This window comes from Thermobia domestica, chromosome 2 (genome assembly GCF_964235325.1).
Source record: "Thermobia domestica chromosome 2, izTheDome1.hap1.1, whole genome shotgun sequence".
NCBI lineage: Eukaryota > Metazoa > Arthropoda > Insecta > Zygentoma > Lepismatidae > Thermobia > Thermobia domestica.
In genome coordinates this window covers 158,421,404-158,446,764 of record NC_137455.1, presented here as the reverse complement: position 1 = coordinate 158,446,764, position 25,361 = coordinate 158,421,404, and the positions used below count along the sequence as shown (strand labels likewise).

The following is a 25,361-nucleotide window of genomic DNA, read 5'->3' as shown; positions in this document are numbered from 1 at the left end:
AATAATCCTGAAGAATTTGCTTTTAGGCTGAGTTTTTGTTTTCGATTATTCTCTTAACTACGACCAACGTGATTTTATTCATATTTCATTAGTCTTCAAAGTAGGTAAATTATTTCTTATGATAGTTTATTCTTGGAAATGAATTTTTTGTTTTGAAAAACAACTTAGGAGATTTTGTTGATATTTCGGAAATGAATATTTCATTAACATGAATGCCATGAATATTTCATTATTAGTGTGAATTAATAGGAAAATATTTCATAATATGATAAGTTATTTCTCATGCAAAAGTTCACAACTCTTAGATTATTCTTATATTATTAAGACTATTTTCTCAGTACTACAGCCGATTTTGTCCATCTTTCATGCATGCATATTTAATTAAAATCATAATCATGTGGGATAAGTAATTTCTCATGGAAAAATGTTTACTCTTGCGGGTTTCTTTTCGGATAATTTTATCAAATATGACTCAGTCGATTTTGTTCACATTTCATAAATAAATGTTTTGTTTCAGTGGCGTACGCACGTGGGATTCGAGGTTTAACCTTCCCCTTGAGCAGAATATGGAAAAATAAATATTTATCATATTGAGATTTATATACCTACTAAATCACATCTCTCCTAAAACAAAACGGAATTGAGTCTTTGAATCCCCCTTGACTAAAGTCTTCGTACGCCACTGTTTCATCAGGAATTATATAATGTGGCATACGCATAAGTCATTTCACATGAAAAATGAGTTTACTCTTGCAGGTGCTTTTTTCTTCAGATGGAATTTTCCCCATTATAATTTTGATCATATCTCAAAAGTAAATGTTTCGGTAATAACTAAAGCATATATGATTTAATGTAAGAAAAGAGATATGTTTTTTTCGTACCATTTATTTAAAAGAACTCTTGCTCTGTTATTTTTTAAAACCGACAAAGTTGTAATTGTGACCACCATATAATTTATATAGATAACGCTATCATTAAAATATTAAAACTTTGACCCAGTCTTAAATATTCAAGACGCCAACTTTAACTTCTTCCGGGAGGAGGAAAGCGTAGGTAAGAGACATTAGACATTTTTGAGGAGGCAACTATTCTTTTGTACAGAAAATAATAATTTTATATTACTTGGCCTACATTAAAATGCAACATGTTTGCGGGGGCAGTTGGGGGGCGGACGATATCATCGAGGGGCGTCCTTCCCTCGCCCCCTCTAGCGTCATCACTGCCTTGATCTAAGTTAGTATAAATGTAAACTTATCTAGTGGTAAATTGAGGTGCCAAGTGGAAGTGGCAACTAGTTTAGGAAATCATAATGGGCTTTATGCAGAGTCGTTTTGACGTATGATTAGCGTCATACTAAAGGCCTGGCTATTGCAGGAAATATATGTTAGTCGAACTTTATAGTATGGCACTAATCACGCGTCAGAATAACTCTGCTTGCATAAGGCCCTACAAGTTGAACGATGCAATGGCAAATACAATATTTGCATATATAATAAATATATTTCGTCAGACTTCTAACTTTTCGTATGTTATTGGACTTTTGATTAGATATTACAAAATTTCGATTCGCGTTCGATACTACTCGATTAGGCCTGTTTCGAAAGGGTAGAAAAAAATTTTTCAATTGTGCTATCTTCCTGACGGTACAGAAAATCAGTTTTGTTACACTTGTTCTTTTGTAATTATCGCATTGAAACCTTTCTCATACCTTACTGAAGTGATAGTGGTTTAGGTGCTTTGACGACCACATACATGAAATCAATATTTCTTTTACGGCTACATAAAAGCTTTTCTTGGTCACCTTTTGTTTGCATCGTAACTTTTGTCGTAACTCTCGCTGAGTCATAAATACAATTTGCTGTACGTAATATTTACAAGCAACAAACTTCTTATAGAAATTGTCGAAAGCATCTCGTGTGCTTGACTGAAAATACTCGTATTTGTCCATTGTCTGTGCGGAAAATTTACTACAGAATTGGCTGCAGTAAATGTCTCATTTCGTTGACAATGTCTGGCTTCTAAAATAAAATAGTTTATAGCTACGCGTTGATGAATGTAAACGGAAGATTGACGCATACTAATAGCCACATATACACATTTTCCTAGCATTTTACTTGGAACACTTTATTCAGTATTACAAAAATGAGAGGGTGTGAATCAAGTTGCTGTCGGTTTCAGGTACGTTTGCATTTCTGAGCAATTTAAATGTAGGTAGAAGATTTTCCAATTTGTTTTAGTAATATGTTTGAAACATTTTCCTCTATATTACAGCGTGAAAATGTTTGGCGTACGACTAGAACGGGCAGTATTACTTAAACGGTGTTTCGTATTTTGTGATTATAAATTATGACCTTTCAAGGTATGAAGATTCTATCCGGTCAGCTGACGCTGGTTTAAGTAGGTGGTATGATGTGAAGTTATCGACTTCCAGCTCTGTAGAGAAAAATGATCTACAAGCGTCTAGTTCGATGTATACGATTGCAGTCAAGATGTGTAAAAAAGGGGACGGGGACGAATCTGTGTGACAAAAGAAGTAAAGAAACACGAAATAAATACTCTTGTAGGACAAATGGTAGTTGTGTATCTCGGAGATATGTGAATTTCATCTGGATGGGATGATATTTGAATCTAACGTACACTTAAAAAAAAAATGAATATTGAAAGAATCGGTGGGCCTACACATAAGTAAGAAGCCAACCGGTAACTCATTCATCTTTGGTGCATCTGGACATGTAATAGATTCTTAGTGATATGGTTCCATTTTCTTACAAATCATAATAGTTGTTCAGCAATGACAATTCATGAACTTAAGATAAGTAAAAATTAATTACTCTGGCAGCAAAATTCTGTGAGGTAGGAATACAGATGCTCATATTCAATTACATGTACTGCCGATGGGAATGAGTACTCACTTCTTTGTTTTTGTTCTTTGCTTTAGAATATATGATATGAATAAACGGTGTCCTCCCATCTTGTCTAATTTCATCTCGCCTAACGATTTATCAGCTACTGATGTCTCCAAGATAAGAATGTCCGCCATTTTCGGCGAGATGGAAATTCCCATCTTGCCTAACCCCATCTCGCCTAAAATGGCGATAAGATGCAAGGACGGAATTTCTGCACTAAAGAGGGAGTTCCTGTACCAGCATTTTAACCACGAACACTAAGAAATTGTGGAATCATACACACATTTCAGAAAAGAAATAATCTATGTATTAATCTTTCGTACATAAGAAAATCAATAACCTAGCTTCAGTATATTTCAATCAATGTCAGAAATCTCTGTTTTCTATTCTGTTAACTTCGCACCACGTATACTCTGCAAGTAAGTCACAGACATGTTTAGAACAATCTCATAAAAAGTATCTGCTATCTTCATTTATCAGCAGCACAATTCATTAAAAGTATACAGGGTGTTTCAAAACAATACTGATAATGTTTGGGAGCTGATTTCTAACAAAAAAGTATAGACCAACCTGGGTGCACAAATGCTTCCTATTGACACTATGGCCAGCCGAAAATCTGTTGAAAAAAAATGCAAAAACAGCCATAATTCGAGAACAAAATATCGGATCGAATTCTAGTAAAAAGAAAAGTCCATTCTTTTTAGTCGTAGATTCCATTAATGCACAATTCGATGTGATGCAATAACGAACAAAATTCGCGCTACATTGTCCTAGTTAGAAGAACGTTGTTATAATTCATAAAAAGAAGAGGTACACATGTTTAATTAATCTAGTTTCCCTCAGAGCAGAATAAATTTTCCGAGGGGGAACTGCTATTCCGATAGACATATTCTCTAAGTGTATTACCGTGGTATGACTTATTGTTTGTGGAACATACTGAAATATGTATGTTGCAAGGGAGAGCACAGTTTTTGTAAGTGTAATTATTAAGAATGCGTTGTATTTTATAACCAACCCATTACTTTAATCTCTCTCTTATCTTTCTTTCATATTCTTTCATTTTTTAAAAAAAATTAGAGTATAGTTTTAGGTGTTTACATTTCTATTGAACTTACTATCATACGAATTTCTAACTTTGTTATATATGTTATCTGACTGTCTTTTCCTTCTCACTCTCATAAGTTCTCCTAGTAGAAATTTCATACATACATTTCGTTCGCGGTGCCCTTCCACTTTTCATACCCTAATACGTTTGCGATGCTCCGTATTATATAAAAGTTAAGAATCAGTGACAATACCAGAGGGGAATAGAAGGACGAGCATCCGTCCCCGGCGAGGACACCTGCTCCCGTAGACAAATTGTATTATGATATAGGTAGGTGAAGTGATATAAAATTACCTTTTCGTGTACAAAAATTTGTTGTCTCTCAATTTTTTCTGTCTCTCCGCTTACCTCCACCCAATTAATTAAAATCTGGTATCTTTCAGTGAGTTCCTGTATCAATTTTCCAGCTTGATCTTATTTACTTCATTGTTTTCATATTTAGTTTCTTGAAGAGTTTATGGTTTAGTTTCTCAGTAATGGTTAATTTCCAGTTTGATTTTATTTACTTCATTGCTTTCATAATAGTTTCTTAAATATTTTATAGTATTTACTCTCTCAATATTGGTTAATTTCCAGGTTGATTTTATTTATTTTATTTGTTTTATGTCTAATTTCTTGAAGAGTTTATGTTTATTGTGATCACGCTAATGAGCTTTATAAGATTGTAATGATAGTATCCGCAGGATAACTCTTCAACAAAATCGATATTTTTATTTTTCTGGCAATAGATTGCTAGAGTGATTATTTCGGCCAAATTCGTTAATATAGTCAATCTGTTAACATCAGAGAAAATATTACTTTAACAATGGCTACCCATATCTCATTTTCTATTATGGTACCTACGAGTGGTTAAAATTTTCAAGTACTTCCGGTTTCAATACTGATTTCCGTAGAGAAATTATAGTAAGATATGTCAAAATGCCATTTTTTGCAATTGTTTGAGCGTCCGAAGAATATATTCCATCTTTTCTGTTGACTCCCAATTCAAACCGGAAGTGATTCAAATTACCACTTTCGGTTTCAACGTTTCTTGTTATATGACAAAAATGGTAACATATATCAAAATGTGGCTCTTTGCAACCGATTCAGCGTTCCAGAAATAGGTTTCATCTCCGTATTTAACTCTCTATTCAAGCAATAAGCGGTTCAAATTGAATCCAAAGTTTAAATTTTTGGCACCATTTAAGATTCTTCAATAAAACTTCATCGTATTTAATAGGAGCTATTTATAATATAACTTAATTACATTACTTTTATGCAGGAACAAGTGTGGATTATCAATTTAAAAATTAAAGGAAAAAATCTAATTAAACATTAAGCATTAAAGTATGGTTTTAAGAGTGGTTATGGAACGCCGTATTTTTTATTACTATACTTGTTCTCACTAAAAATATATTTTACATCTTCAGTGTAGCCTAGTGAGATTCGAAAGTGCAGCTGAACTAAAGAAACAATGATTTAATTAATATTGAAAAGTTCTGCTTATGCAGGTCAAAGGTAGAGTAAATTATACTCGGGAACCGTTTTCTCCCACTACCAAGTTTTATTACGAAATCTTCCTGTTATAAATAGTATAATACAAAATCACTATAATGTAAAAATCATCTAATAACTGGGTAAGAAAGGTGTTCCAAAGCCGGAGCAGCCTAAATAAAGATCCCTACAGAGTTCCGAGCAAACAAAGTGGAGTGGATTGAGGATCCTCAATGCTCCACAAATTGCTTGATATGTTTTATATCAGGCTTATTACTTTTGAAATATTGTTAATCGATCGGTGCCCGTTATCATTTCGGAGCTCAAACAGGGCAAAGGTTGAAGTAGTGGTGACAGTGGGAAGGGGGGCACAAAAGTACCAAAATCTAAATAAGAAGGACTGCAAACAGAGAGTGGTTAAAAAAGCCACAAAGCTTCAGGCAAGATGGGTGGCTGAGATTAAGAGTCCCACAGAGTTCCGAGCAAACTATGTGGGCAGGATAGGAGTCCTAGAGCTCCGAGTAAGCTAAAGGTTTTTAGGTTAGTTACTTCTCAAAGCTCCAGGCAAGTTAAGAGAGTGGATTTGACCAGTCAAAGATTGATACCAGATATGGAGGTCCTCCTGGTTTTATAGCTGCTCCAGAAGTGGTGCCGGTGTCCTTCTTCGTCACATGATAGTGATGTCGGTGGTGTTCCTCTCTCCTGCCACTGCAGTAGTTTGTAGTGGAACGCACGTGCACTGAGAAAAAAAAATGTAGGTGACGTACTTAAAAAGATAGGTTATATGCGTAATTTCTGTAGTTTTTGGACTTAACGTACAGCAGACGTATAACTGAAAACGCGTGTTTTATAATACTTTCTGTATGTGTTCCATCTATACGTACTTTCCGTATGAAACAATGTAGGCGGTCAGGATCTCACATGCAAATGGACTTATATAACATATAGCTGACGAAGGTAACATAAGTATATGCGTGTGATATACGGGAAACTGTTAGATGTCAGACATCCTGCAACGGCAACATCTAAGGGCAGTGCCTATGTAGCATATGGATAACGTATGCTCCGTACTGATTTCTATAGTAAGCAAGAGGATACCGCATATTTGTACAATATATCGCTGTCCGGAGAACGGATTTTTCTCTGTGTGGTACATTGTAGATAAATACAAGCATGAGTTAACTATTTGTAAACAGATTTATGTGCAGGATATTACGATTTTGTTCTGATGTAATGCATCATAGAAATTATTCTAAAAGCTTTTGTTAGTCAAACCACCTAGAGTAACACCAGTGAGTAATGTTGAGAATAGATTAAAAGTCTTTTTTACTTAGGTTTTGGTCCTTTTGTGCTCCCTGCCCCATTACTTCAACCTTTGCCCTGTTTGAACCCCGAAATGATGAAAACTTATCAAGGAATTTGTGTTGATCTTTCACTTGGAAATCACGACTAGGTCTTTGGAGGTTAGGAGCGGCCCCCGTGTGCCCCGCAGCTACGAGCCTGCCCTAAACATGTTGTATTATAATATTCGTTAAATCATATGAAACTATTATTTTCGGTGTACAAAAAAATACCACCTCAAATATACTTCTGCCCCTCCGCCTGCCCCCCCCCCAAGAAATTAAAGCTGGCGTCGCCACTGCTTTTGAAACTGGTTCAATACTTCGTTCACCCGTTGTTGCCGACCTGGTTCCCACAAAGTGTGAAATAGCGTGTGTACAGCTTGCCGTATGACATATAATTACATCTTACATCACCGATAGTTGCTTTTGATTAAAGTTTAATTTAAACTCCTAGTTGTGGTTTCCTTCGTTATGCTTTGCTCTTTTTAAAGGATACCAAACACACACACACACACACACACACAAATAACAACTTGTTGCCCCCATTCTTCGTATGACATACTTTAATAACAATGTTTCATGCTTGTATAAGTTAGAGATTAGAACATTAAAATACGAAAAAAAAAAAAAAAAAAAAGGTAGAAGATGGAGTTTTTGGCTTCCGTATCCGGCTATCAGATGTTCGTGCAATGAGGTAATTCCGTGTTAGGAGGCTGAGTTCTCTCTGAAGAGAGGTGCAAAAGTCAGTGTGCAGCCACCGGTCGATACCTAAAGGTAGGATTATGAAGTTCCCGCTTCGAGCAACGTCTCAAGAAAGTGGCGTAACTTCAGAGGTTAATAAATCCGTAAGTTAACTTTTATCTTATTATTATTGCTTTTTTTTTTTTTAAGTGATATTGTTTGTGATCGCATTACAGGAAAACGACAGAACTGTTTCCATGAATTTTTCAACATAATTATTGCCTTCCTCGAACTGGATTCTTATCATGGAACTTTCATTAAATTATGAATACTAAGGAGAGTAACGAGGATTCAAAATTTATACCGTTCCCCCCCCCTCAACATTGCACTAATTTATTCTTACATTTAAGTATTATCTATTTTTCACTTTTTATCCAAATAAATTATTTTCCGTTTCCTTTTGTTTTGCAAAGGATTCTTTTGATATAAAGCACACATTGCCAACGAGAAAATGAACAAACTTAGAAAGGAAAACCAGAATGCTACGTATGTGGTCAAAGTCGAGCGACAGACGTAGAACAATAGAGGAAGGAGAAAGCATGATTTAAAATGAATTTCTGTACATATTGAACTCTTTGGTCGAGCTGGGAAGTGAATTCATATACATCTTAAAATATTCCCATAAACATATTTCTTCCGCGTGAAGAGCGAGCCTCAGCTAGTCATAAAATACTATTTCAAAAAACACTTTCAATAGTATTGCAATTGCAACCAACGGAAATCTTACGGCAGAATTAACGGAATGTTTCTGTACAGATATGAAGTATAAATCCAAGTTTCTGTCATTGTGATGGAAAGAACGTTGCATCCTAACTAAAGTTGGGGCTACTTCTGGGTGACAGTGATGAATATTCTATGAAGTGGTTCAAACAGAAAATACATTTGGAATAAATAGTTAATTATTTGCAAAAGGATCCTTTTTTTTAAAAATGTCTCATCTCGGTAGGGGCATGAAAGTTTCTTCACAGTTAGCCGTAGATCGAGCTCTCTTGTCGCTAATGATTAGCATTCTCGCCAGGGAGAATGATGCGAGAGACCCAGGTTAGGAAGTCGGTAGGACCCGTTCGAATCCTACACTAAACCAGTTATTCTCAACCTTTTTTGACTGACGACACGCTTTGCTGTACACCTACGACATCGCGACACACCTCTGATTTTTTAATAAAAAAATATATACATTATACGTCAGTGGAATACGCAGAGTTTTATCAAGCGAGTTCAAATTCAATCTCACATCCTTTCAGGACATACATATGGTAAATGTTTATTTTCCCATAATACCTTACTCAACGGGATTAAAATTCAAAATTCCCTTTGTAGTGCACGTCACTGATAATAGTGTAATACTATAAGTTTCTAAAAAGTAGTGACTCTATTTAATAGGGATGACCAGAACCGGTTCCTGGTGGAACCGGTTTTCGGCTCTGAATGGATCTGGTTCTACAAGATCCGTTTCTGGAACCGGTTTTTCGAATCCAGGACCGGAACCGGTTTTTCGGATCTAGGTCTGAAACCGGTTCCTAAGATCCGGTTCTGGAACCGGGTTTTCGGATCCAGGTCTGGAACCGGTTCTGAAAACCGGATCTTCCGCCGGAACCGGAACTTTGTGGCCATTTTTACGCTAAACGCGAGCTGTTGGCAGGCTGTGAACAGTGTGCTAGATGAAATGGTGGAAGCGACAGGCAAGCGTCCAGGCGGTGGCCGCTTGTCTCATTTGGCTAAACAAACTGGGTAACTGGCAAACTCATTTGCTACACAGGCAAACTGGCAAACTCATTTGGCTAAACACCCACTGGTGGACCAAATTTTTTGGTGGGGACACAAACGGGTCTGGGCTGGGAGGACAAGCGCGTGGTCCTCTTTGCAGCGTTTTGAAGGTGAACTTTGTTCCTCCTTTGTGGGTCAGGCTTTCGGATTCAGGTCTGGAACCGGTTTTTAAAATCCGAAACCGGAACTTTGTGACCATCCCTACTATTTAGTACTGAGCATTGTTACTGCCGGTTGAGGCGATGACCGTTACATTTTATGTTTAGATTGATTCCTACTAATTGGCTCATTAAATTCCAAAATTTCACGACACACTTTATGGGACTGCACAACACATCATTGTGACGCGACACAACGGTTGAGAACCACTGTACTAAACTTTAGGTACACGTCTGAATTCCACAGTAAAAATGGCTATGTTAATTCAACACAATGGTTCTGTTACGTGAGTTGAGTTAAATTTTGACACATGTCTATTGCTACTTCAAGTCTATCGGATTTTGGAGCTAATTGTTAAAATGGTATTGGTTGAACTAACCGTTTAACATGGTAACTTGTAGTATGGGTTAATTTGAGTAACACACTATTGGTGTTTTTTTTTTTGTGTGTGTGTGTGTATGTGTGTACAGTCGCCAAATAACTACGTTTACAAACATTCTTCTCTGTCTAATTAAATGGATATGACAATATGAGGGCTAATAAAGTATGTAGTATAAATAGGCCTACAGTTGTGAGTGGCTGTTAGGGACGAAATATCGTTGTTTCAGGAGACGAACATCGTGAATTTTAATGTTATGATTTGGCAATCATACTTCCTGAATGAAAGAAGAGGATCTGGAAATAACCAGAAAAGTAATAAAAATCTGTATCAAAAATGTTCTTCATTCAGCATTCATTATTCATAGCTATGGATGCTGAATCCATAAGTAGGCTGTTTGCTTGTCCTTCTGTACTGAATCTAGAAACTGGATGAATATCCCGCACACCGTATCAGGTGAGCTTTATGCCGACTCTGAGTAGTTCGTCTTGAAGTTTGGTGATCGCTAAGTCCGAGTTCATGTCCAACAGCGTGAACTGGGTTTCCTCTTGAGAGATGTGAATGGATAATGATAGTTGAGTTAGCAAATGAGCCCACAGTGCTCATAGTTTTACGGCATCGGCGGCGGCCATTTTCCAATATGGCGGCTGAAGCTCCACTCGGATTTCCCAGGACTTTTAGTATGATGATTGGACCACTATTCCACACATTTCTACCAATTTTTTTCTCTCTTTATGATTTTTTCCCACCATTTTTTCTAATTTGTCTACACTATCTTACTAATACCGAAAGTGATTAAACTCTCCTACGATTTCGGTCTCAATATTTATCTACAAAGAGCAAAAACGAAAAGAGATGGCGAGAAGCGGTTTTCTTGGAATAGATTTAACATTCTAAGAATAGATTCTGTCTTTTTTCTTAACCCTGTATGAAAACAGGAAGTGCCATAAATCAACTGCTTTCGGTTTTAACGTTGATCGCTATAGAATAAAAACGGTAATAGATAACGAGAAAAACAGTTTTTTGCAATCAATTAAGCGTCCCAAAAATATATTCCATTTCTACTCTAATAACTATACTAAAACCGGAAGTGGCAGTTTCAGTACAGTAGTAATTGAGAAAATATCACACCGTACAAGCCAAACTTCTTCACGTGGTGTACACGTGACACAGTGACTCAATATTCTAGAAGAAATTGTTTCCTTACTTATGTAATTTACTGTTACTTCCGGTTCCAGTATTGGTCTCGGTACAGTAAAGAAGGTGGAAGATAGGGACATGCAGTTTTCTGGAATTGATTCAGTGTCCCAGGGATCTACTCTTTTCAAACAGGGAAGTGCTAGAAATTAACAACTTCCACTCTTAATATTGATCACCACAAAGAAAACTCCGTAAGAGATAGTGAGAAGAGGTCTTTAGGAATGAATTCAACATATTTGAATGAGTTTGACCTCTATCTTCAACTGTTTACTGAAATCAGAAATCTATTACGGTACCACCTCTGGTTTCAATTTTAATTTTCATAAAGCACACATGGTAAGAGATAGTGAGAAGTGGTCTTTTGGAATTTATTCAGCGTCCCAAGAATAGGTTCCATTTCATCCGTTAATCTATTATTGAAACTTAACGTGGTCGAAATTATCAATTTTAGGTTTGAACGTTGACAACCAGACAACCATAGTGCAAATGCGGTAAAAAAGAGACAAGTGTTTTATTTTTGGGTAAATAAATAGATTCAGAGTTTGAAGAAAATATTAGGGATGGTACCGAGACCGAGACTAGTCTCGGTCTCGTCTCGGTCTCGTCTCGAATTATCGAGACGAGACCGAGACCGAGACGGGCTTTTATATATCGAGACGAGACCGAGACCGAGACGGATTTTATATAACCGAGACGAGACCGAGACCGAGACAGGCCTCTATAAATCGAGACGAGACCGAGACGAGACTTAGGTCAGTCTCGAAAGTCTCGGTCTCGTCTCGATTATTGATAAAAATTAAAATTGTCTTCACTCAAAATTTCTTTCGTCGCAGTGTTAGATAATATGGGAACGGTTGACTGATGTACAGTCCTGTATTTAGGGGGTGCCTATCAGGCTCAAGCCCCTCCCGAAATAAATTTGTGACTATTTTTCGCACTGCACGTACAGCACAAATGTTTCTTACCCGTTTCTCAAACCTCTCCCGAAACAAAATCCACTGCTGATGTAGCCTTCTCTGTCCGTCTGTCTGTCTGTCTGTCTGTCTCTCTATCTATCTATCTATCTATCTATCTATCTATCTATCTATCTATATATATATATATATCAACAACGTTTGGGAGGTGATTCCTGACACCAAGATAAGACAAAAAGTATAGACCAACCTGGGTGCACAAATGCTTACTTTTGGAATTATAGGCTGCCGGAAACATGAAAAAATGAAATTTAATGGTCCCTAGCTCCAATACTATAGGATCTACGGTAGTCGATCAAGACTTTACTTAGGAACTATTACGTGACCTATCCAAAAATACATGTTTCAGAATCCTGCGGTACTCACGCAACAATTTTCAAAAAAGGAGTTTGGCTAAGGGCATATAATTTTAAGTACTCACCAACTACCTCTGTAAAAGCAGTTGCAGAAGTACCGCAAGACACTGATACATGGATATTTGGATAGGGCACATACTAGTTCTTAGTTGAAGTCTTGACCCGACTACGGTAGATCCCATAGTATTGGAGCTATGCAGTAGCATAGCTAGAATGTTTTTCAAGGGGACCAGTGAAGGGACCACGAAAATTTTGAGGGGGGCATCTTCAATGAATGGAAAAACTTGATTCATATACTCACAAAACTTGTAAGGTTCAATCACAAGCTAAAATGTACTGAATAATTTAAAAATCATTGAATATGCATATCTTATTCTATCCATTAGGCCTATCCTATCCAAAAGCACTATTTAATAAAAAAAAAAAAAAAAAAAAAAAAAAGCAGAAATACGATAACTACTTATTTTTTAGTAGTCGTTAAGAAAATCAAAGCGAACTAGGAAACAAGTCTGTTTATCATATTTATACAGTGGAACATTACTTCTGAAAGTTGAATGGAAACTGTAAACAACAAGCTGTTTGCAGAACATGCCGCGACATCCTTTGTGAGTAAACCTAGTGCTCGTGATTGCTGCCGAACATGAGCAAGGGTTAGGTGACTACTCCACTTAGACGTGACGGCGGAGGTTGACTGCTATAATAGAATTGGACAGGCGAAGCTCAAGGTTATAGGCAGTAGTCATCTCAAATTTTACCAGTTCGAAACATTCCTTCTTGCACACATGAGACCAGTTTGCCTGATGGAATGATGGAAGTGAATAAATATCACAAGTTCCAGATTTGTTTTAATACCGCATAATAATATAAATAGTTATTTATATTATTATGTAGATAAACTGTAATAATAATAATAATAATAATAATAATAATAATTATTATTATTATTATTATTATTATTAGTAGTAGTAGTAGTAGTAGTAGTAGTAGTAGTACCAAATTATTTAATGATTACTATGCATTTGTTCTATGTCACCATAGTCAATGAGAATTAACAACTTACTGTACGAATTGTAATAGGTAATGTACGAACACTTCTTTCGTCCAACGCAAGTGTAATGGTTTACTAAAGTGTATGCTATTTGTAAGTACGTGTCTCATATTTTAGTATAAATTTCAGCATTGAAGCAAATGAGAATGCCGACTGATTTTGCTTTTCTTTCTGGCTCTTTGTCGAAAACAAAAGAGATAACTACGTCAATAAGATACAGGGGTTAAAAGGTAGTTCAGGTGGTGAGATCAATGCATGCATCCCACAGATTTCGGTGAATTAGATCTTGCTGTACTACGAACATAAACTAGTAGAGCTATTTTACTCGAAACGCAGAGCAGTGGTTCAGTGGTAGAGCGTCCACCTTTGGTCCGATCACAGCTCGCGTCAAGTGAACTTTGTGGTGGACAAACACCGCGTGCGTGAGTTTTCTTGGGGTTCTCCCGTTTCCTCTCACTTTCTTCATTCCACCATTTCATTCATCTTTCGTCGTCACCGTCACCATTAGCCTAGTTGGCATATCCGTGGGACGTAAATCTTGATTTCATTTCATTTCGGAACGCAGACTATTGCAACATACGGTATTCTGCAGTTGATAACTCTGTTGTGGAGAGATGTTTTGGTAGTAGTTTCACTTGTGGCTACGACTCACTTAGCGTTTGTAAACCTATAGCTATATAACTGTGTGGGGGGCACTAGGGGGCCAAGATTTTGAGCAAGGGGGCCTGGCCTTCCTGACCTTCCCTTGGCTCCGCCACTGGAGCTGTGGAACATTCAAATTCATTTTTTTCATGTTTTTGGCAGCGTGTAACTCCGAAAGGAAGCATTTTGTCTTATCTTGGTGTCAGGAATCACCTCCCAATCGTCGGTGTTGTTTTATATATATATATATATATATATATATATATATATATATATATATATATATATATATATATATATATATATATATATATATATATATATATACAGGCGTCAATTGTAATACTGGGTGCAACACTCTTATTTCATGTGGCTACGTACGTCAGTAAGTGAGAGCATCAATTACTCCTGTGAGAACAGTAAGCATCACTCTCACTTACTGACTATGTCGCCATAGAAATGAGGGTGTTTCACCCAGTATTAAGACTGACACCACTGTCTTGTCATAGTGTTCCCAACAAAAAGCATATTACCCTCGTTTTATCCCAAAATCTGGACTTGGGTTTTTTCTTCAGTGTATATGCAATTATTCAAAGACTTACAGTTAGTAATACGCATTGTGTTGATTTTTGGGTTAACTTGTTTTAGTTTAGCGTCCCACGTTTATGCTAGGGCGGCTAAAGGAGACGTGGAGCTACTGATTATAGTGGAACCACTTTGGTCGTTCAACTGTACCCACACCGGGAATCGAACTTGGAACCACGCGAATTGTAGTTAAGCGTGCTGCTTACGGCTCTGCTGTAGTCTGCTTACGTATCTGCGTGACATCATTGAAATGAGAGCAAAACATAAATTAAATTAAATAAAAATAAATAAATATACTTCACATAAACTACTGCGAAGAGTAGTACGAAGAGTAAAACAAGATATTTGAAAAAGGAAACAAATTATTGCTTTGTCCTACTTAGATGAGTAACAATAACTCTATGGACCCCCAAAGCTGATTTCGTCGCCACCGAGGGTCGACATTTTCCCTAGCGTACAAAGAGATAGATCTGCAGTATTCATGACAATTTATTTAAATTATAGCACTAAATTCTTCAATTTCTTACGTATTATCCTTTCCATATTTCTCAGAGTAGAAATTTTATAAGCCTGACTGGGTTTTTCGACGCTCTTATAGGTGAGGACCCCGGGACACTGTCTCAGTTGCTCCTGCTTAGTTACGGATATGCATAGTAATGCATTACGACCTTACGATCTCGTATAAGAAACAGAATGTACTTAAATTGAGGCGCGAACTATGCGAAATATCGGACTTTGAATCTAACTTGTTTGTTGATTTCAACCCAAGACCACACATAACAAAGGTGGGTGTCTTAGCTACCACCACAAGGTTCAGGAAGTCAGTGTTATAAAGTGTAAATTAAATACATATATATGAAACGCTAATAAAGCATTTGATCAATTAGAAACAAAATATATTGTAGTAATAATTTACCCTATTTGTTAAGATCATGAAAGTTATATTCTGTTTTTGAAATGACAGTCAAAGCAAAATGTGTTGGACAATAAATGAGGTATTGTAAAATTTCAATTTCGGTCCGATTTAATACTTTCGAGCTGCTATGTGTTGTGTTATCCGTTAGGAGGTATTGATCAATTCTGATTCAAAGGAAGAAAATAAACTACTGTATAGTACTGGAGTTAATTTAATAGAGTTGAATTGTATAGGCAGTAGTGAGGCTATTTGAGACAAAGTCTATTGCTAGAAAGTGAAATATGGGTTACTATTAGGGTTTTATCCCAGATATGATATACCAACAGACATGGGCGGCGGTTAGGGGGGCAAAGGGGGGCAGTTGCCCCCCCCCACTTTTTTGAAATTACCCATTAATGTATATAGTTTCATTTGGAAATATAAAGTTTTGTATGTATTATTGGTTCATAGAATAAAAATGGTGCCATAAAATATTTGTCGTTCCATGAGTACGTATTGGTTGTCTTCCCGTGGAATTAAGAAAGCTACAGGAATTGAGTTTGAACTGCTACTAAAAATGGACCAAAAATTAACCTATTGGAGCGCCACAATTAGAGCGTACAGTAGAGCGTCGATTATCCGAAGTAATTGGGGGACATGAGTGTTCGGAAAACTGGTTTGTTCGGATAATCGAACTGTACTGTACTGTACTGCACTGTACTGGACTGTACTTCTACAGCCAGTGCCAAACCGACAGAAGTGTGCTGATTGTTGAAACACAGCGACTGGCGGCTTGGCCGGTCAGCAGCGCCTTATGAAGGCCCCATTAGAAGCAATGTTCCGCCAGCGGTGGCTCAGTGCGGCGACTACTGTGGGAAACTTGGTTTGGAAGTGAGGGGGATAATGGACGGTAGGGTGGGAGAGTAACAGGTGCGAGCGAGTACACAGTTCGGTTAAGCGGTCGTTCGGTTGACCGACGTTCGGATAATCGACGCTCTACTGTACTTTAATTTCTTCTTGCAAGTTCTCAATATGTTAGTCAGCTGCTCTGGAACTAATTGAGATAATATTTCGCAAGAAAAGAAGTCCTTCACAAGTTATTCTTTAATTGCACAAAAATCGACAGTTCCCAAAATGTATTTTGTTCTTTCTAATAATAAGGAATATTTTGATTTGATTTTTTTTAGTTTAACATCCTGTTCAGCAGCGAAGTTATGTGAGATGTGGACTTAATTATCAACGTGGAGTCCGAACCACGTGAGCTCCCCCGGGGAATCGAACCCGGGTCTCCCACGTTAAAGGCGTTTACGCTAACCGCTTAGCCACGAAGGAGCTCAGTAAGGAATATTAATTTTGCAGTATAATATAGGAGTTTAGGGGTGTACATATACAGTTTTGTATATACAATTCAATTTATTAAATTAAGCATAATTCTAGATTTTAGGATTATTTTGTATAACTGAAATGTGGAGTCACTAAGTATTGCTGCGTTTTATATATTCCAAGAAAGTGAAAACTGTACTTAATGGCAGCGAACATGTTTCGGGAAGGTGCAAAAGTATTTCTTTAAATGTCGTAGCATATGCTTGTAGTATTCACTGTCATTCTAAGAGTAATAACATATATAATAGCATGCGTGGAATTAAAAATAAGTTGTTCATTAATTTCCAGTTTCAATATAACTTTTGCAAACCAAGCCCCATTATTCATTACTATGATTATTTGATTAATATTATCCTTTCTGTTTATTTGTTTTGCAAATTTATTAAATATGCCTCTAATCTGATCACACAATTTTCCACACAGATGTTCATGAGCAAGGAATCAAATCTTTTCTTACACCTTCGTAGTTTAAGAGTACAAAGGGCTAGTGTCTACTTGCGTTTCTCTTGTCAATTTACTTAATAAAATATGAAATACGATATACGGTATTTTAACTGAAAAAAAATAGTATCCTATTAGTTATACAACCTTTCGTCAAACAAAGTGTTACAAGTAACCAGGAAAACTAACATTGATATCAAATATTCAGATCATGTCTTTCCCCCCACACACACTTTTAACGTCCAACCTCCGCCACTGCCCACATATGACTGAACCTGGAACACACGCATGGAAAGCATTAGCGCTAGCAAATTAGCTATGAAGAGGTACAGCATACCATAATAGTCAAGAATGAAAGCAAAAAATAAGAAGCGGAAACGACAGACTGTACGATAATAATACTTTCACAATTTTAATTTCACACTATTTATTTCGAGACTTTCGAGACTTTCGAGACGAGACCGAGATTTGGTCCTCGAGACCGAGACCGAGATCGAGACAAGCATCTATTGACCGAGACGAGACCGAGACCGAGACGGCGATTTTTGACTCGAGACGAGACCGAGACCGAGACCGCTATTTATCAACCGAGACGAGACCGAGACTGTACAAAGTCTCGTCTCGTCTTGTCTCGATACCATCCCTAGAAAATATACTATTTTCACCCACATCTCGCTATTAAAACCAGAAGTAGTAGAAATGTACTATTACTTCCTTTTTCAATATTGATCTCTGTAAAAATATATATATATATATATATATATATATATATATATATATATATATATATATATATATATATATATATATATATCCGTACAAAGGTAAGAGATATTTTTTTTTTTTTGGAAATCGATTCATCTTCCAAACAATCGGTTCATCTTTTCCGTTAACTCTCAATTCAAACGGAAGTTGTAGAAATTAACCATTTCTTGTTTTAACTTTAATAACCATACAACAGAAACGGTGATAGATAGCGAGAAGCAACTTTCTGCAATCGAATAAGTGTGTCAAGAATATACGTACTCTATCTCCATTCTATTCTCTCTACTGAAACCGAAAATGGTAAATATTTACTGTTAGTTTTGGTTTCAATGTTAATTTTTGTAGAGTAAAAAACGGTTAAAGATAAAGAATAACGATGAACGTCCCAAGAATGAGTCCTGTTATCTCACTTAAACTTTATTCAAACCGAAGGTTGTAGATATCAACTATTTTAAGTAAAAATGGTAATAGACAGCGAGAAACGGTTTCTGGATATGAATTCAGTACAAAAAAAAAAAAAAAAAAAAAAAAAGTTGAAATACTCTGTAGTATCAATAAGTGTGAAACTTGTTATGAACCCAATATAAAGATATATTTTTCAAATGACACGACGTCAGATTATTACATATTTCAAATCTTCGTGTTAAAACGAAAACTTATAATACAGTGTTGCAAACTAAGGACACTACCGTTTCAAGCCTTTACCACAGTCAGAATACAACTGAGACAGATGGGACAATGCACATTCAAAGTACCTTAGTGATGAATACTATGGTCATGAAATGATGTGTTTCAAATAAATAGGAACACAGTTATAAGGGATAGATAATTTGACTTTTTTTTTTTTTTTTTTGAAAAGCTTTATTTCGAAAAAGTGATCAGACAATTACCAATGTTAGAGATTTGATAAACATAGGTAAAGTTTGCAACAATGATTAAAATTATGTGAGAATGTGTTGTCATTACAAGTACCAAAAACTATTGCTGCAATGTTATAAAAGCAGAGGAAAATAACAATTTTAAACGTGCTTCACAAATATATAACTTTAAGCGGTATTGCAAACTATAACAATGTTTATCATATCTCTGAAAAGCTTTCAGGTAGCAAAATACTGTAAAAGGCAAAATGTTTTTTTCTCCGTTTATTGGAAACCATATAAACATTTCGGTGTTTTACTTGTCTAAGTATTTTTTTTTTTCGAAATAAAGCTTTTAGCGAAAAAAAATCGAATTTTCAATCCTTTGTAACATTGCTCTTATTGGACATATCTAGATCATATTATTCAATACTTCAAAGCTATAGTGTCCCTTTTAGTTTGCCAAATTTTGTTACTACTGTGGTAGTGGCTTTCAAAATTTGAATTTCTGAGAAAGTATAGGGTTCACAGTTTGCGACACTGAATAATAAATATGGTATTGTATGGTTTCTTAAACACACACATTTGAAATATACAATAACCTGGTGTGGTTCTATACGAAAAAAAAAAATATACCTTTGTGTTTACGTTGACAATACTGTCCACTGTTCATATTGGAGACGTATGTCAAAGGATTTCCCCATGTCGATGCTTGCTTCATGCAAAGTTTCAGCTTTTTCTTAAAAAAATCAATTAGTCCAGAAGTTACATGGTTGTATCAAATTAAAAAAAACTCATCCTGTATATTTTTTTCTAACACGCAACAGTTGCAATAATTATTCAAATAAATGAATAATTGTTCACATAACGAAAGACTAATATTCAAATAACTGGAGCATTCCATCGAATACGCTACACAACACACTTCACTGAATTCAAGGAAAAAGGAGAAATATTTTATGTTCCTGGACTACGACATTGTTCCACTCACTGTCAGAGACCAATTTTCCAGCATACTAGTGCCATCATTGGGCTATGAAGAAACGAGTCTTTCAGATGTCATTTATGTTTCGCACAGCACTCGATTTCACTGGTAATTCAGTACATTCCAAAATGTGACATACACAGCGTTATGCGGTGGGATGTTTGAATTGTAAGATACTTTTAATAGCTCTAACAAAACCCACATAGGAGCAAGTAATGAATCCTAATTATAAAAGGAAAACATGTCAAGCTGTGCGTTTCGCTATCCTGGAATGTTATACAATTTTACTTATCAAATTTTTAATATTGGGTTGTAGAAAGATAAGGGGGGCACAATCAGAATTCCTTAATAAACGGAAAACATCTTAATAGGAGTCACACTAGTTCATATTAGTAAACAGTCACGTTAATAGATATCGTTAGGCGCGCAATCATTTGCCTGCCTGACGATAATAGATGTCACTACTTGCGGCATTGTTATGTGTAACAAAAGCCTTGAATAGTTGCATAAAAATGTGGTATGGGTTTTGGAGTAGTTGTAATAACTAAATAAATAACTAAAAATAAATATTTAAATAAGTTAAATTTAAACAAATAGAGCTTTAAATTAAGCAAGATTTTACAAGCCGAAAGCTTAAGTGCAAATAATAATAATAATAATAATAATAATAATAATAATAATAATAATAATAATAATAATAATAATAATAAACTCTAGTCTATCATTAATTTTAAAAAATGTGAATTTGTGAGCAACTCTCATAAGCAAATTTCATAACATTTAAGATTAGTTAGATTTGAGTTTAGCGTCCCTTTCAGCAGCGAGGCTCTTTGAGATGTGGATCTACAGTTTATCGTGGGATTCGAACCACATTAGCTTCCATGGCAAATCGAACCCGTGTCTTCTATCGCTCCAAACACATTTTAAGAGTTACGACTTGCGCAAACATTTAGGTCAGAACATTTAGATACACTAAATCCTTAGTATGATCGCAACACGCCTCAATCTCCGAGTCATGCGAATAACTGTCGCTAGCTACACTTCCCTCAGCCTGACGCCAAGAGATGTCGCTACCACGGAGGTAATTTGCAGACCAGCTGAAAGCGTGCGGAAAGAACTAGTTATAAAGTCAAAAGCTAAAGCTTAATATCCTATGAGCTATACATCCCAACGAAGATCTATCATATAGCGGGTTAGTATATATCACTGGCGGTTGTTTCATTTTCCTAAGAATTATTACTGTAATTTTACAGCAAAACTGTAGGTAAGCTAGAGCGAGAATTGTGTAATTAATATAATGAATTGTATGGTATTTTATCTACAACATTTCAATTTAGTAGTATGCATTCCCCCATGAGAATATACATAGATGACAATACATAACAATTACTTACTTTGCTGGTTAGAATTACAATTTACAATTTCATGGACGTAGTGTCTTACAGTGTTGGAGTCGCTCCTCAAAAATTTGAACCAAATCCAATAAAAATTTCTTGGTGCGCACCTGTACGGACAGCTACCTTAAATGTCTTCGTTACCCATGACATGTTAACGAATTGAATCCATTAACTAACTCGACCGAGATATTGCTGTTTCTAGCTAATGCAAAAAGAAAGCAGAATTCAAAAATCACAGAGGTTATCGTGTGGAGTAACATACGGATGGAAAGACGGACGAACTAGCATTAAAATAAGTCCCACTTTTGTGTGATTCTTATAAAATACGGATACAAATCGTACTTCAATACCTTAATGACATGAAGTCATATATGTGACCGTATAGATAGATAGGTCCAGATATGAATTGAACATGTTGCGGTACATAAAAGGGGAAGAACATAGCTATCAATTTCAGCAGGTTATATTTACATAAATCATAATTCTTGAAATTGATTGTGGTCCATGTTCCGTTAAGGGGGTCCAAAACTACACTGGACCCCTTAAGCTAACCTAACCTAACCTGACCTAAGCAAAGCTAACCTAACCTAACCTGACCTGACCTGACCTACCCTAACCTAATATAACGTTATATTATGTAATCAAACGAAAATCAATAGAAAGAAGTGGTGCCAAAGACACTGGACCCCCTTAACGGAACATTGACCTTGATTGTGATTTCTATTTTCAAAATTTTCTGAAATCAAAAAGTAACATCTTTATTTCCATCCATTGTCACTTCTTAGAAAATAACTGTCATACATAAATTATAACCTAGGAAACCATCAACATTCGGAATTTTTGTCGAGTACTTTCTTGAAACGAAGATACACAGGCAGTTTCCTTTTAACTAAAATTTTTTAGTCGTTATATGCAATTCTCAGAAATCAATACTTGTATTTGCGAGAAGAGAGACATTTGTAAGGATAGAAGGAATCCAATTCTTACCTGACATCATAATGGAACCCAGTAAGTAGAACGTGAACAACAACAACAACAACAAAAAAAAGGTTCTTTTTAATATTCTCTGCAAACAGTAATCCTGTATTAAAAAGAAAAATAAACAGTGAAAAGAGGGATATCCACTTCCTAACATAAATCTTCGTATACAACAAACAAGTAAGTTTTGTTTCACAGTGTAAAACTACGGTAGAATTCGAAGCTATGAGAATTAAATACTCAAACTTCAAGTAGTGCATCTATAACTGCTGGTTACAATCAAGGGCACCGATTTCTGTAGAATTGGGGGGGGGGGGCATTCAGATGCTGAAGGTATATATGTGAGGAATTTAAGACTAATTGCGCTCAAATTATGCCAAATATTGTATATTCATAAATACAATAGGGGGCCCACATGAACTTTGGGGGCCGGGTCCCCCGGCCCCCAGGATCGGCTCCCTTGGTTCCAATAGATTAATAAGATCAAAGATAGAATTTGTTTCTCAGACGCTGAATCCATATCAGACTGCCATACTCGCTATGCCTTACTATTTTTGTTCTATGGTGATAAAGGTTGAAACCGGAAATGTGAATCACTTCCGGTTTGAGTAAATGGTTAAGGAAGGAGATTGAACCTACTCTTCGGAAACTGAATCTATTGAGAAAAACTGATTCGCGATATCTCCTACTGTTTTGGCTCTACGGAAATCAGTATTGAAACCGGAAGTAGTAGCATATTTCAACCACTTCCGGTTTTGGTAGATTGTTTGAGACAGCCATGGTATGTTGTCTTGGGACGCTGAATTATTTGCAAAAAAAAAAAAAAAAAAAACCGGTTCTCGCTATCTCTTACTATTCTCGTTCTATGGCGATAAATATTAAAACAGGAAACGGGTAATTTCAGCTAAGTTTGGTTTCAATAGAGGGTTAGTAGAGATGGAATCTTTCCTTGGGACTCTGAACCGATTGCAGAAAACAGCATCTCGATATCTTTCACCGCTTTTGCTATGTAGAAAATATTATTGAAACCGGACATAATATTAAATTTGAACCACTTCCGTTTTTGGTAGAGTGTTTGGGATACTGATTTTACATTGCCTTTGTACACTGAATCGATTGCAAGAAACCGCTTTTTGCTATCTTTTACAATTTTCGTTTTATGGCGATAAACCTGAATCCAGAAATAACTAATCTGAACCACTTCCGTTTTGAATAGAAATAGAACTTATCCTTTGGTGACTGAATCCTTGAGTCGAGTTGATTTTGAGTTTAACGTCCTTTTCAGCAGCGAGGCTATATGAGACGGGACCTACTGATTAACATGGGATCCGAACCAAATGAGCTCCCACCGGGAATCGAACTTGGGTCTCCCACGCCGTACGCTAACCACTTAGCCATGAAAGGAGCTCAGGAGGCTGAACCGATTGCAAAAATAAATAAATATATAAATAAATAAATAAAAATAAAATCACATCTCAATATCACTTACCGTTTTTCCTCTGATATCTCTCGATCTCAACAGACAGACAGACAGACGGACGAAACTATTTTATAATAGCCTACTTTTATACTTACGTACGTATAGCATAGTTTAGAAATCTAGAACTGTTATTTCTTCCTTCTCTTTCTCTCCGTTGTTTGACAGTACTATAAGAATCTGGAATTTATTATGCTAGTAAAAAACGTGAAACATCTCAGTTTGTGGGTCTCCATAAACAGTCATACTAATACCTGCTATTGCTTGCCTATCTGACGCTAATAAATGTCACTAATAGACGCTATTACTTTCTTGTATAACTAAGTTCTTGAATAATTGCATAAATATGGTATGGAGCTTGGAGTAGTTGGTAGGAAAACTAAAAAAAAAAAAAAAAAAAAAAATGAACATTTCATAAAATACTATTTTAACCTATAGTGTAGATTGAGCCGAAGGCTTGGTGAAACAGAGCTCCTTCGTGTCTGTATAGATAGCGTATGAACCTTTGGTGCGGGACATGCAAGTTCAATCCTTTGTGGCAACTCACGTGGATCGAATTTGCACGTTAAGTGGTAGATCTACATCCCATATAGGCTCGGTACTGAAAAACACGCAAAACTTCAAATTTATCAACTAATCTGGTGGAACAGCTAGTTGTTATTGTTTTTATTAAATATTCTTTAGTCTTAAATTATTCAAAAGAAACTATTTGTTATCTTCTTCTTTTGCTTCTCTTTCTTGCTATAATATTGTTCTTGCCTTTACTGTGGGAACTATGGTTCGATTCCTTGTTGGAATATAAGCCATTCCTATACTACGTTTCGTTGCAATATACAGAGTGACCGAAAAGTATGGAAACATCCAAATAAAACCCAACCCCTTCAGAACTGGGAAAAGAGGAAAAGTCATGATATCAGACAAGGGGAAATATTTTGTGACATATGGCAACTTCGGACGCCATCTTGAAATGGCGGGAGCTTTTTTGAATAGCGACCCTATCGTATGATACATCAAATAGGACTAGATTCTTTCCAGGAATCCAGTGGGGATCTGTTTTTGGCTCTACGAACGACCGATGCAAAGTTTTAACCGATTTTCTTTTAATTCAGGTGACGTAACACGGAGTGGCACTAACAAGGGATGAGCGGATAGAGATCGTGTTGATCTCAGGAGAGCGCAGCAGCAAACAGATCGCAGACAACTTCAACGCTCGTCACCCAGAACGGAAGCCCATTTCCCATAGCGCAGTGTGGAAAGTTATAGCGAGATTTAAACCTGATTGGTAGAAAACAAACCAGAAGCAGGCAGGCCTCGCACAGCGTCATTCACTACTGTGTTGGCATCATTCGCGAAAAATCTCACTCATAGTACCCGTCGCCTAGTAGAAGAATGTGGTGTATCCCGTACGTCCATCTTGTATGAGGCCCATTTTTTTCTTGTTTGTGTGAATGTGTGTCGGGTGAGGTGAACAAGCAAAATCAGCGATATTGATGTAACAACAATCT

The 25,361-nt window shown here is 36.3% G+C and overlaps 1 protein-coding gene across 1 annotated transcript in view; it reads left to right on the top strand.

Annotated features, from left to right (window-relative positions):
- The first annotated feature begins 7,557 nt into the window (after window positions 1-7,557).
- Window positions 7,558-25,361, top strand: part of LOC145679753 (uncharacterized) — a 60,962-nt gene continuing 43,158 nt past the window's right edge. Inside the window, exon 1 of the mRNA XM_081750310.1 lies at window positions 7,558-7,672. Within this exon, the coding sequence (XP_081606436.1) occupies window positions 7,610-7,672 (63 nt within the window). The 5' untranslated portion in view covers window positions 7,558-7,609. The remainder of the gene's footprint in view (window positions 7,673-25,361) is intronic.